This window comes from Ahaetulla prasina, chromosome 1 (genome assembly GCF_028640845.1).
Source record: "Ahaetulla prasina isolate Xishuangbanna chromosome 1, ASM2864084v1, whole genome shotgun sequence".
Classification (NCBI taxonomy): domain Eukaryota; kingdom Metazoa; phylum Chordata; class Lepidosauria; order Squamata; family Colubridae; genus Ahaetulla; species Ahaetulla prasina.
The window spans coordinates 374,365,535-374,380,390 of NC_080539.1; the positions used below are offsets into that span (position 1 = coordinate 374,365,535).

At 43.4% G+C, this 14,856-nt stretch overlaps 1 protein-coding gene across 1 annotated transcript in view; it reads left to right on the top strand.

Moving 5' to 3' along the window:
• Positions 1-14,856, top strand: part of DAPK3 (death associated protein kinase 3) — a 31,247-nt gene that overhangs the window by 3,152 nt on the left and 13,239 nt on the right. The window contains exons 2-3 of the mRNA XM_058163418.1: positions 3,466-3,600; positions 13,440-13,921. Of these exons, the coding sequence (XP_058019401.1) occupies positions 3,539-3,600; positions 13,440-13,921 (544 nt within the window). The 5' untranslated portion in view covers positions 3,466-3,538. The remainder of the gene's footprint in view (positions 1-3,465; positions 3,601-13,439; positions 13,922-14,856) is intronic.

Here is a 14,856-nt window from a genome sequence, read left to right on the forward strand (position 1 = left end):
TTGGGGGCCAGAGATGGGGATGGGGAAGGGCTGGTAGGGCCAGTCTATGGGGCTAAAGGAGGGCCTGGCAATTGGGGAGGGGCTAGAGAGGAAGATGGGAGGGGCAGACTTGGGGACAGTAAAATCTGGGGTAGGGGGCTGAGACATAAGAGGAGGAAGGGGAGAGGGGGAAGAAAGAAAGCTGGGGTTGGGGCCAGAGATGGGGATGGGGAAGAGCTGGTAGGGCGGTCTATGGGGCCAAAGGAGGCCTGGCAATTGGGGAGGGGGCTAGAGGGAAGGGTGGGAGGGGCAGACTTGGGGTTAAAATTGGACTTTAGTAAAATCTGGGGTGGGGAGCAAGACAGAAGGGGTTGGGGCCAGAGATGGGGATGGGGAAGCGATGGTATGGGGCCAGTGGAAGGGCCTGGCAATTGGGGAGGGGCTAGAAGGAAGGGTGGGAGGGAGCTGACTTGGGGATAGAATTGGACACTAGCAAAAATTGGGGTGGGGAGAGACAGAAAGGGTGGGGAGAAAGCGGGGGTTGCAGGTGGGGAAGGGCTGGTCAGGCTGGTCTATGGGGCCAAGGGAATTGGGGAGGGGCTAGAGGGAAGGGTAGGAGGAAAGCTGACTTGGGGATAAAATTGGACTCTAGTAAAATCTGGGGTGGGGAAGAAGACAGAAGGGGTTGGGGCCAGAGATGGGGATGGGGAAGGGGTGGTAGGGCGGCCTATGGGGCCAATGGAAGGGCCTGGCAATTGGGGAGGGGTTTAAGAGGGGAAGGGTGGGAGGGGCAGACTTGGGGACAGAATTGACGCTAGCAAAAATTGGGGTGGGGAGAGACAGAAAGGGTGGGGAGAAAGTGGGGGGTTGCAGGTGGGGAAGGGCTGTTAGGGCTGGTCTATGGGGCCAAGGGAATTGGGGAGGGGGCTAGAGGAAGGGGGAAGCTGACTTGGGGATAGAATTGGACTTTAGTAAAATCTGGGGTAGGGGGCCCCGAGACAGAAGGGAGGAAGGGGAGAGGGTGGGGAAGGGAGAAAGCAGAGGTTGGGGCCAGGGATGGGGAAGGGGAAGGGGCCATAGGGCTGGCCTATGGGGCCAATGGAGGGGTCTGGCAATTGAGGGGGGGGTTAGAAGAAAGGGGCCTTTGGGGGAACTTGGAAAAACCCAGGGGGTGAAGTGTGAGGGGGGCGTGGGGGACGACGACGACATGGAGGGTGGTGGTCAGGATCCATGATGGGCTACACAAGGCTGGGAGGGAGCTGACTTGGGGCCAGAATTAGATTCTAGCAAAAAACAACAGCAACACCCCAGCTGGTGGGGGGGGGGGCGACAACAGGAAAGGCAGGGGGGTGGGGGGAGGAGAGGAAAGGGAGGGGGAGGCCCCTTGGAGCCCACCCGCGAGAGAGAGGCGGATTGCAGGTTTGTCCCTTGCGATGTTTGTGGCTTGCTAATTCCTGACCTATTGTTTCCTTTCGTTATATCCAATTAATATATAGTTATTACATACTCACACTTATATATATGCTTATATATTGTATAGTTATTTCATGCTTATGCTTATATATACTGTATACTATATATATATATATATAGTATATATATATATACTATATAAATAAATATTTTTATATATACTATAAAAATAAAAAAAATAAAAATAATTAGGAAATTGGGGTGTGTGTATGCGGGCTGGGCGGGGCGGGGGACGACATTAAGCGTGGGAGAGACCAGGTGTGGGGTGAGGAAATGTGGCAGGAGATGGAATATGGGAGGGGCTCTGGAATTAGGGAAGGAAGGAAGCAAGGGATGAGAATGAATGAATGAGGGAGGGAGGAAAGAAAGGATAGACGGATGAGAAAAAAGGAAGGAAAGAAAAGAAGGGATAGATGGATGAGAATGAATGAAGGAGGGAGGAAAGAAAGGATAGATGGATGAGAAGAAAGGAAGGAAGGAAGGAAGGGGTAAGAATGAATGAATGAAGGAGGGAGGAAAGAAAGGATAGACGGATGAGAAGAAGGAAGGAAAGAAAGAAGGGATAGATGGATGAGAATGAATGAAGGAGGGAGGAAAGAAAGGATAGATGGATGAGAAGAAGGAAGGAAGGGGTAAGAATGAATGAATGAGAGAGGGAGAAAAGGATAGACAGATGAGAAAAAAGGAAGGAAAGAAAGAAAGAAGGGATAGATGGATGAGAATGAATGAAGGAGGGAGGAAAGAAAGGATAGATGGATGAGAAGGAAGGAAGGAGGGAAGGAAGGGGTAAGAATGAATGAAGGAGGGAGGGAGGAAAGAAAGGATAGACGGAGGAGAAAAAAGGAAGGAAAGAAAGAAAGAAGGGATAGATGGATGAGAATGAATGAAGGAGGGAGGAAAGAAAGGATAGATGGATGAGAAGAAAGGAAGGAAGGAAGGAAGGAAGGGGTAAGAATGAATGAATGAGGGAGGGAGGAAAGAAAGGATAGACGGATGAGAAGAAGGAAAGAAAGAAGGGATAGATGGATGAGGATGAATGAAGGAGGGAGGAAAGAAAGGATAGATGGATGAGAAGAAAGGAAGGAAGAAAAGAAAGGGATGGATGAGAATGAATGAAGGAGGGAGGGAGGAAAATGGATAGATGGATGGGAAGGAAGGAAGGAAAGAAAGGGATGGATAAGAATGAATGAAGGAGGGAGGGAGGAAAGAAAGAAAAGACAGATGAGAAGGAAGGAAGGAAGGAAAGAAAGAAGAGCTAGATGGATGAGAACGAATGAAGGAGGGAGAGAGGAAGGGCCTTCCAATTGTTGCATGAAGAACAGGGTGTCCAGTAAGGACACCGATTGCTCTTTGAGGAGGGGCTCAATTGCTAAGATCTGTTGTCTTGCCCACGAAGGGGGGTTAAAAGATAATGGCAGGAAATTCAGGGGAGGGGATGATGGATTTGAGCCAAAGGGGGCTTTGTCCTAGATTAAAAAGGGCGGTGGGGGTGGGTGGGGGATGGAGGTGTCCTCTGGGGAAGTTCTTCTTGAGGATGAAATTTGAGAAGCAGAAGAACGGAGAAGAACCAGGCTTCCCAACCTTGGCTGCTGTGAGAATGTGTGGACTTCAATTCCCAGAATTCCCCAGCCGGCAGTGAATTCTGGGAGTTGAAGTCCATTTGTCTTAAAAGCAACCAAGGTTGAGAAATACTGGACTAGAAGAAGCTAGGAGGAGGTGTCATGAAGATGTTTGGGGACATCTTGGGAGACCCAGGACAACCTCGGCAGCCAAGGGTAGCTCGGCTACGGTCGACGGCATCAAGATGGCTTCAACACAATGTGTTGATTGAAGGTTTTCCTGGTCATAAACGACAGGTAGACCTTTAATCGTACCTCCTTGGTCTCCCGTCTTGACCCTGTGAGCCATATCTTCTCACCATCCCTGGCAGGAGTGGAGGACAGGCTTTTAAGAACAGGTTGTGAAAGGAGAACAGATATGAACAGTCTACCTACCACCTTATCTCTATCCCAGGTCTTGGTACCACCTCGACGGCAGGAACATCACCAATTGAGGTGGGAGAGGCAGTTCTTCCCTTCAAGCAGGGATGTCCACGTTCCGTCAGGAACGGGTCGAAGACCACTATGACATGGAGGAAGAACTGGGCAGGTGAGTTATATGTTTAGCGTATGGGGTCTCAGGTTCTAACCTAATTTGGAAGACCACGTTGGTTTTGAAAGCCACCAAAGAAACGGAACACCACTTCTCTCCTGGAGTCATGAGAACCACACATGACGTGTGTGTGGAATCTCCAGGAGTCAGTCATTCAGAATAAACTCAAAGAGACCTTGGAGGTCTTCTAATCCAGGAGTCTCCAACCTTGGCAACTTTAAGCCTGGAGGAGTTGAAGTCCTCCAGGTTTAAAGTTGCCAACGTTGGAGACTCCTGTTCTAGTCCAACCCTTTCCACAAGCAGGAGACCCTAAACCATTTCAGACAAGTGGCTATTTAGTCTTTTCTTAAAAACCTCCAGTGTTTGAGCACCTAGAACTTCTGGTGGCAAGCAGTTCCACTGGTTAATTGTCGTTAGTGACTGTATTACTATTATTATTATTCTCTTCCTTACTGGTATCTATCTCTTCCCACTTATTACTATAACGATGTTGCTTGTATCTTTCAGTTGTATTTGTTTCCTAATACGATTTGAAGCTTATTAGTAACCTTGACTATCACTAAGTGTTATATCTTTTTATTCTTGATGAATGTATTTTATTCTCCTTATGTACACTGAGAGCATATAGACCAGAGACAAATTCCTTGTGTGTCCAGTCACACTTGGCCAATAAAGAATTCTATTCTATTCTATTCTATTCTATTCTATTCTATTCTATTCTATTCTATTCTATTCTATTCTATTCTACTCTACTCTACTCTACTCTACTCTACTCTACTCTACTCTACTCTACTCTACTCTACTCTACTCTATTCTACTCTACTCTCTCTACTCTACTCCACTCTACTCTACTCTACACTCTATGCTCTACACTCTACTCTACTCTACTCTATTCTCCTCTTCTCTACTCTACTCTACATTCTATTCTATTCTACTCTACTCTACTCTACTCTACTCTACTCTACTCTACTCTATATTCTATTCTATTCTACTCTAATTTACTGTACTCTAGTCTACTCTACACTCTATGCTCTACACTCTACTCCTATTCTATTCTACTCTACTCTCTATTCCCTACTCTACTCTACTCTACTCTACTCTACTCTACTCTACTCTACTCTACTCTACTCTACTCTACATTCTATTCTATTCTATTCTACTCTACTCTACTCTACTCTACTCTACTCTACTCTATATTCTATTCTATTCTACTCTAATTTACTGTACCCAGTCTACTCTACCTCACTCTACTCACTCACTCTACCCCACTCCACTCTACTCCACTCTACCTCTACTCTACTCCACTCCACTCCACTCTACCCCACTCTACTCTACTCTACTCACTCTACTCTACTCTATATTCTATTCTATTCTCACTCTAATTTCACTGTACCCAGTCTACTCTACTCCTATTCTATTCTATTCTATTCTACTCTACTCTACTCTACTCTACTCTACTCTACTCTACTCTACTCTACTCTACTCTACTCTACTCTATATTCTATTCTATTCTACTCTAATTTACTGTACTCTAGTCTACTCTACACTCTATGCTCTACACTCTACTCCTATTCTATTCTACTCTACTCTACTCTACTCTACATTCTGTTCTATTCTATTCTATTCTATTCTATTCTATTCTATTCTATTCTATTCTATTCTATTCTATTCTATTCTATTCTATTCTATTCTATTCTATTCTACTCTATTCTACTCTACTCTACTCTACTGTGCTCTACACTCTACGCTCTACACTCTACTCTACTCTACTCTACTCTACTCTGTTCTATTCTGTTCTATTTTGTTAGGAAGTTTCTCCTTAATTCCAGGTTGCTTCTCTCCTTGGTTAGTTTCCATCCATTGTTTCTTGTCCTGCCTTCAGGTGCTTTGAAAAATAAATTGAACCCTTCTTCTTTGTGGCAACCCCTCAAATTTTGGAAGATGCTATCATGTCACCCCTCATCCTTCTTTTCACTAGATTGGCCACATCCAAATCCTGCAACCATTCTTTGTATGTTTTAGTCTCCAGGCCTTTAATTATCTTAGTTGCTCTTCTCTGCACTTTTTTTTAAAGTCTCAACATATTTCTTTATATGGTAGCGACCAAAACTGGATGCAGTTTTTCCAGGTGTGGCCTTACTCAGGTTTTCCAAAGGCGATCTCAACAAGATTTGATCTTGGTGAATTTGATTTGATCTTAATTAATTTCTGGAAAACTTAAAAAGGGTTTCTTACTTGTGGGTATTTTTGGATATTATCCGAAACTTCCAGCTAAACCGGATGTACCAGACTGGCAGTAACAAAACCACACCTGATTTATAACCAAGAACTACACATCCATGTGTAGTCATCAAAAATCAGACTTTTGAGGTGTGGGCATATTAACCTGGGTATTTAATGCGTGTAATTTCCTTTTCTCTGGTTTTAAACATAAGCTCATGGAAGTAAATGGATTGTTGGCCCATCGAATTTTAGGGCAGATCTTGAAAAATGCTGGTTTTTCTGCTAGCTTTTTAACAAGACGACCGAAAAAGCTTTGTGGACTCTTAAATTCATCGGACGTTAAACATAAACTCTTGGCTGTCAGTTCCTTTCAAGCTGAGATTGGGCGGCGGGTTGGACTAGATGACCTACAAGGTCCCTTCCAACTCTGTTAATTTGTGATCTCTGAGGTGGATGATAAATGTTTTTTTAAACTCTTTTTTTCCCCAGCCGCCAAAAATGGTTTGACGACACAAATAAAAAGCAAGTTTAAAAAAAAAGTAAAATACAGGTAGTCCTCGACTTACGACCATAACTGAGCCCCAGATTTCTGTTGCTAAGTGAGACACTTGTGAGTTTTGCCCCATTTTACCACAATTCCCACTGTTGTTAAGTGAATCCCTGCAGTCACACAGTCTTTAAGTGAATCTGGCTTCCCCTTGTTGACTTTGCTTGTCGGAAGTTCGCCAAAGGGGATGACGTAACCCCGGGACACCCGCCAACCGTCATAAATGTGAGTCGGTTTTCGAGCATCCAAATGTGAATCAAGTAACCGCGGGGAAGCTGCAACGGTCGTAAGTGTGGAAAATGGCCCTAAGTCACTTTTTTTTGGGTGCCGTTGCAACTTCAAACGGTCACTAAAGAAGCTGTTGTAAGTCGAGGACTACCTGTAGAAGCCAAAGTTTAACATCGATTGACCGAATCCTTGGTATCAAGGTTAGGAATGGGCTGAAGTTTGTCTTTGTGTGTGTATGTTTTTTTTTTGGGGTTTTTTTTGTATGTGTTTGTTTGTGTGCGTGCGTGTCGCAGATTACAGAAGCAGCTTAGTGCGATAGTGACAGACGCTTCAAACTTTTTAAGAGAGGCGTTGTGACGTTGCGTACCCATATATATATCACTAGCACTAGCACTATCACTAGCAGTTAATATATATCACTATCACTATCACTAGCAGTTAATATATATCACTAGCACTATCACTAGCACTATCACTAGCAGTTAATATATATCACTAGCACTATCACTATCACTATCACTAGCAGTTAAAAGAAAGAAACAGCTGCGATCACACATTGCTCCCAGAAGCACGAAGCTGAAGCCTGAAGATGACGAATGAGACTTCGTCGAAACGTCGCCAAGACACTTCCAATTTTACGCGGGAGAAAACCCGAATAACCAAAGACCTACATACATACATATATATATATATAAAAATAAATAAATAAACCCGGCTTTCTGATGATGTGACCTTGTTATTATCAAATGGATGAAATTTTCTAATTTTGCGGACATTTCTGGGAACTGAGCAAAGAGTTCGCGCACTGCGTAGTTCTTTATTTGCGACCACAATTCAGAGCATTATTTTTGTGGTGGTTGTTAAGTGAGTCAAGGCAGTTGTTAAGCGGGTCACACTGAATTTTGGCAGCCGTTAAGCGAGTCACGCTTAATTTGGGTGGTTATTAAGTGAGTCCCACTTAATTTTGGCTGTTCAGTGACTCCTGCTTAATTTGGGCAGCCGTTAAATGAGTCACACTGAATTCTGCAATTTTTTTGCCACGGTTAATCAGCGAGTCACTGCAGTCGTTAAGAAAACCACACGGTCGTAAAGTGAATCTGGCTTCCCCTATCAACTTTGCCATGGCAACCGCATGTCCCTGGGATGTCACAATCATCATAAAACACATGCCGGTTGCTAAGCACTCAGACGTTGATCACCTGCTGCCATGGTCATAAGTGCGAGGATCAGTCGTAAGTCACTTTTTCCAGCCCTGCTATAACTCCGAATGGATGATAAATGGTTTTATTGTGTGGGGAAAAAGATTGGATGCAAGTTATAAATCTTAAAAAAGAGATTTTTTGGGGATAAACTGTGAAATCGCTGACTGCGGTTTTCATTGACAAAGTAATCCCCAATATACAACCTCAATTGAGCAGAATCGGAATCAGAGCTGGAGGGGACCTTGGAGGTCTTCTAGTCCATCCCCCTGCTCGAGCAAGGAGACCCCATGACCATTTCAGACCAGTTGACAGTCTCGGCACAAAATCTCCATGGCTAAGCAAGGCCGTTTCTCTGTGAGTTTTGCCCCATTTTATGATCACAGTTGTTAAGTGAATCGCTTGTTAAGTGAATCATTTGGTCATTAAACGAATCTGTCTCCCCCTCCCCACCTTTAATTTTTACCAGCTAGGAAGGTAACAAAACGGTGATTCCATGACCCCAGGACAGGTCATGAATTGAATAGAATAGGAATAGCAGAATTGGAAGGGACCTTGGAGGTCTTCTAGTCCAACCCTCTGCTTAGGCAGGAAGCCCTACACCAAATACATGCCAAACATTAGAAAGAAGAGGTACCTACAATAGAAGAATGGATACTGAAAGTCATTGATTTGGCTGAGATGGCTAAAACCTCAGCTTTTTTAAAAGACAATACGCAGGAAAGATATTTAATTGAATGGAAAAAATGGATTGATTATCTACAAAACAGATATCAGATTAAGAAATATCAGATTGCCTTTGAATAATTAGGAAGTATTATTTTATGTAATGGGGAGGGGGTTGGGAGATGAAAAGATTTGGATGAGGTTAATTGGATTAGAGGGGAAAATTTTACTCTATGTTTGGTTTATGTATAACAATATCTTGTGATTGACCCGGGAAGCCGGGGGTGGGGGGGGAAGAGAGGGGGAAAAGGGGGTTTTCAGGGAGGGAGGGGGGAAAAAAGGGGGGAAAATGTTTTTGTTTTTTAAAACTTTTTCAATAAAAAAAACAAACAAACAAATACATGCCAAGCATTCCAATTTTGATCACGCGACCAAAAGAGGACGGTGAAAACTCGTCAAAAGTCACATTTTTTTTCTGTGCCATTGACACGTCACAAATGGCCACTAAACAATTGGTTGTAAGTCGAGGACAGCCTATATATACTTCTCAGAGATCTCGGTAAGCAAGCCTTTGCCAGCTATAATTTCCTAATACAATTTCTTAACTTAAAAGGCTCGGCGCTGAGGGAAGTAGCTATTTTAACATGTGGTTCACAGCGGGCAAAATTGTGTGACGCGCACACCCTGTGTGAGTAATCTTTGTGTCACCCGGTGGGGTGAGACGGTCTTTCCTGAGTTGTGTGGAAAGAAAGTTAGTTGGGGATGAAATTTCGTCCTTCTTCCTGTTGTGAGCGCCCATCACTGTCGCAATTTCTGCTTCAAGAGGCTGCGAAATCTTTCTCCAGATCAGTAAAAGTAAATTTCTGAGTTACAGACGGTCCTCGACTTACGTTCATTTGTTTAGTGACCGTTTGAAGTGACAACGGCGACCGCGTTTCACATTTACAGCCATTTTTTCTTCATATGATCAAAATTCAGATGCTTGACCACCGGCTCGTATTTACAGCGGTTGCGATGTCTCAGGGTCACGTGATCCCCTTTGGTGACCGTCAACGGGGGAATGTCAACTGGGGAAGCCAGATTCGCTTAAGGACCGTGTTCCTCATTTGACAACTTCAGCGATTCACTATACAACAGTGGCAAGAAAGTTCGTAAAACAGGGCAAAACTCACTTAACCGCTGGCTCGCTTAGCAACATTACATTTTGGGCTCAGTTGTGGTCATAAGTCAAGGACTACCTGTATGCCATGATTGAAGGAAGTGCCCGGGGCATCATCCCCATTGTCACGTGATCAAAATTCAGACGCTTGGCAACCGATTCATATTTATGACGTGTCCCAGGGTTACGTGACCACCTTTGTCGCCCGCCCGACAAGCAGCGTCAACGGGAGAGCCCGGTTCGCTTAACAACCGTGTGACTCTCTTTTACAACTGAGGCAATTCCCTTAACCAATATAGCAAGAAGGGTCGTAAAATGGGACTTAACAACTGTCTTGCTTAGCGACAGGAATTCTGGCCTCCGTTGTGGTAATAAGTCGAGCACGTCCCGTATTTCCAACCAAAATTCTTTTCCTTAAAAAAGAAGGAATTGAGAATGAGTGGTGTTGAGTTATTTCTATTTTCTGCTGGTTACAGAGCTGGAAGGAGTGTGGAATTTCTATTCGGAGGGGGTTGTGTAGCTACAACCTTATATGGAAACCCCCGCAGCCAGCCGGCATGATCTCACTGTCGAAAAATGTAAATAACAACCCGTCTTTAAATGTCTCCATGCCTGCGGCTTGCTTCAAAGGATTGGCCCATTTTACAATATGTCCGTTTTCTTGTCTCAAAACGATTGTAAAATCATTGTACAATAGATCGGTTTTCTTGTCACAGAACTATTGTAAAACCGTTTTACAAAGGTCTGTTTTCTTGTCTCAAAACTATTGTAATATCGTTGTACTTTATGTCAGTTTTCTTGTCACAAAAGTATTGTAAAACGGTTTTACATTATGTCAATTTTCTTGTCTCAAAATTATTTTAAAACAGTTTTACAATATGTCTGTTTTCTTGTCTCAGAACTATTGTAAAATGTTGTACAATAGGTCAGTTTTCTTGTCACAAAACTATTGTAAAATGGTTTTACAACATGTCAGTTTTCTTGTCACAAAACTATTGTAAAACGGTTTTACATTATGTCAATTTTCTTGTCACAAAACGTAAAACCGTTTTACAATATGTCCGTTTTTTTGTCTCAGAACTATTGTAATACCATTGTACAGTATGTCAGTTTTCTTGCCTCAAAAATATTGTAGAAAACTGTTTTACAATATGTCCGTTTCTTGTCACAAAACTATTGTTAAACTGTTTTACAATATATCAGTTTTCTTGTCACAAAACTATTGCAGAAAACTGTTTTACAATATGTCCGTTTTCTTGTCTCAGAACTATTGTAAAATCGTTTTACAATATGTCAGTTTTCTTGTCACAAAACTATTGTAAAACGGTTTTACATTATGTCAATTTTCTTGTCACAAAACGTAAAACCGTTTTACAATAGGTCCGTTTTTTTGTCTCAGAACTATTGTAATACCATTGTACAATATGTCAGTTTTCTTGCCTCAAAAATATTGTAGAAAACTGTTTTACAATATGTCCGTTTCTTGTCACAAAACTATTGTTAAACTGTTTTACAATATGTCCGTTTTCTTGTCACAAAACTATTGTAAAAATTGTTTTACATTATGTCAGTTTTCTTGTCACAAAACTATTGTAAAACGGTTTTACAACATGTCCATTTTCTTGTCTCAAAACTATTGTAAAATTGTTGTACAACATGTCAGTTTTCTTGCCTCAAAAATATTGTAGAAAACTGTTTTACAATATGTCCGTTTTCTTGTCACAAAACTTTCGACAATGAGGCTGATCATCCTTCTAGAGAGCCCTTGAGGCCACTTGGAGAACCCTCAACAGAGGGGGAAGGATATGATATCTTCTATCTTTCAACAGTTCCAAGAAGGCTCCACATCCATTTGCACCCCTCAGGTGACCCTGAGAAACCTCCAAGTAGTCTCAACAACCCTCTAAAAGGATGCAAATGACCAGCTGTCTGCAAGGTATATAAATCCTTCCGTTCCCCACTATCCAGTCAGAGCGGAAGAAGCTTCTTGGATGAGAAGCTAAACGTCTTCAAAGAAAAACTAGAAAGTCCAGTTGCCTCTTGTTAAAAAAAAAAGTACCTTTGGGTCTTTTTCTAAAGGCTGTTGTAACTTTTACTAATATAATGTATGTTAAATGCTGTGAATATTTAGTCTCCGTTGTACAGATGCTCTTACAGCAATCCTCCCTAGAGTAAGTCTCACTTTCCAAGCTCAAAAGAAAAGGGCCAGAATGAGCAGGAAGTAATTTGAACAGAGAACCTCTACTTAATTTCAGAGCTGAGGTCTTAATTACTACTGGATGTAATCCTTACAGAGCTACAAATTGCAGCATTGGTCAAAAGGGCCCAGCAGAGATTATACTACCTGAGACGTTTCAGGAAACAATGACTGAATGAAAAACTGCTGGTGACCTTCTACCGTTGCACCAATATTTTAACTTTCTGCACCTGTGCGACACGGTGGCTCAGTGGCTAAGACACTGAGCTTGTGGATCGAAAGGTCGGCAGCTCAGCGGTTCGACCTCCTAGTGCCGTGTAACGGGGTGAGCTCCCGTGACTTGTCCCAGCTTCTGCCAACCTAGCAGTTCGAAAGCAGGTAAAAAATGCAAGTAGAAAAATATTTTTGGTGGGAAGGTAACAGCGTTCCGTGCACCTTTGGCGTTTAGTCATGCCAGCCAGATGACCACGGAGACGTCTTCGGACAGCGCTGGCTTTTCGGGTTTGAAATGGAGATGAGCACCGCCCCTAGAGTTGGGAACGACTAACACATATGTGCGAAGGGAACTTTTACCTTTACCTGTGTATAGTTTGCCAATTGCATCATTGTCCCTTTTTTTGAACTATTACCATCTGGCAGACGGTACAGGACAATAAAAACAAGGACAAATAGGCTGAAAAACAGCTTCTATCCCAGAGCAGTAACTATATTGAATCCTACTGTACAGTACAATATTAATGCAATATCGGGTTTTCAATTCAATTGTATAGAACGTGCAGGATATGCATTTTGTTTTTTTGTTTTTTATGTATAATATACACTGAAGATGGCATTTGATTTCATTGTAGGAGGTGTAACGACAAGTAAACTTAAAACTTAAATATTTGCATCTTATTAGCATACCTCCTGTAGATCATGCCAAAATCTTTAAGTTCTACTTTTCCCTCCCTTAATTATCACTCATTGTGCAGCCCTGTCAGGATTCCAAGGAACACCCCCAACGAAATAAAGCTCCGAGGCTTGAGGTTCCTCAAAGTTCCAATTTATTAGGAATGTCATGTTGGCACAGCTGGAAAAACCCGAAACTGAAAGTTTCCAGGTTTTCTACACCCAGTTGACAGTTCACAGACCTGCCCCACACATTGTCCAAACAACTTTTCACACTCAATTGGATACAGTCTTTAGGCAGTTTCCATCTGATGCAGGCAAAAGTCCTTGAATACGGAATGTTGTTATGACTAACATTCTACCTCTCCAACAACAACCCCTTCCCAACTTCCCCAGCTAAAATATGTGGCAGTTAAGAAGCAAAAAGAAAATTGCCTTCCAAAACTGACAAGCCTCATGTAATCAATCAGATTCAGGCAAGAAGTTTTCATAGCGGTCAGTCCAAGTTGGTTTGCTATGTGGCCCCTTTCTTCTTCCAACTGGATGACCTTGAGGCAGCTTCTCAAGGAGACAGCGCTTACTTTCGCTTCCCCAAGCATTCCCTCCTTCCCCACAGTTCATGGCAATCTGTCACCGCATAGCGAAACACAACCAAGCGTATGGTGGCAGCTGACAGGCTGTAAGTCGAGGATGATTTTTACAAGCTGTTTCTCTTCCTTCGGCCTCCAGCGGCCAGTTTGCGATCGTGCGGAAGTGCCGCGAGAAAAAAACGGGCCTGGAATACGCGGCGAAGTTCATCAAGAAACGGCGCCTGTCGTCAAGCCGCCGAGGGGTGAGCCGCGAAGAGATCCAGCGGGAAGTCAACATCCTGCGGGAGATCCAACACCCCAACATCATCACCCTCCACGACATTTTCGAGAACAAGACAGATGTGGTGCTGATTCTGGAATTGGTCTCCGGCGGGGAGCTGTTTGATTTCCTGGCAGAGAAGGAATCCCTGACGGAGGAAGAGGCCACCCAGTTCCTGAAACAGATCCTGGATGGGGTCCATTACCTCCACTCCAAACACATCGCCCATTTCGACCTGAAGGTGAGACCCTTTGATTCCTGTATCCGAATAATAATGATAATAAATAATCGAACGACTAAGAAAGCCAGGGGAGTTTGTAGCAAAATCTCCAGTATGGATTTCAGTCTCTTTCTGGAAAGTGGTCAGCAAAGGTATTTTCTGAATTCTAGAGAAGACCTCTTAAGGGCATGATGAGAATCGGCACTGGGAAATGGGGGAGAAGGAGGAGAGTTGAAAAATCATGCCAGAAAGTATGACTTCATAGGAAGAGTAATGGAAACTTAAGGGTGGAGGCTGAACTTGTCGATCAAAAGGTCGGCTGTTCGGCGGTTCGAAATCCTAGTGCTGCTGCATAATGGGGTGAGCTCCCGTTACTCGTCCCAGCTTCTGCCAACCTAGCAGTTTCGAAAACACGTAAAAAATGCAAGTAGAAAAAAATAGGGACCACCTTTGGTGGGAAGGTCACAGCGTTCTGTGCGCCTTTGGCGTTGAGTCATGCCGGCCACATGACCACGGAGACGTCTTCGGACAGCGCTGGCTCTTCGGCTTTGAAACGGAGATGAGCACCGCCCCCTAGAGTCAGGAACGACTAGCACATATGTGCGAGGGGAACCTTTACCTTTACCTTAGTGGAAACTTGGAAACTTCAGGCAAGAATTTTTTCTAACAATTAGTCCAAGTAGAGTTTGGTATGCGGTCCCTTCCTTTTTTCAGCTGGGTGACCTTCAGGCAGCTTCTCAAGGAGATACAGCACTTACTTTCGCTTCCCCAAGCATTCCTTCCTTCCCCAGAGTTCAGGGCAGTTTGTTACCGCTTAGCAGTGAAGCACAACCAAGCATAAGGTGGCAGCTGACAAGTTGTAAGTCTGGGATGATTTTAAAGAGCTGTTTCACTTCCTTCAAGTTCCAGCGGAGGTAGTGGATGGGTCATCCGTAACTGAGTTTATTTATTGGGATAAATACGTGCCCCTCATCCGACAACCTAATTTAAAAAACCAAAATAAAATACAGATAGTGCTCAAGTTACGACCACAATTGAGCCCCAAATTTTAGGCGGCTAAGTGGCACATTCCTGAAG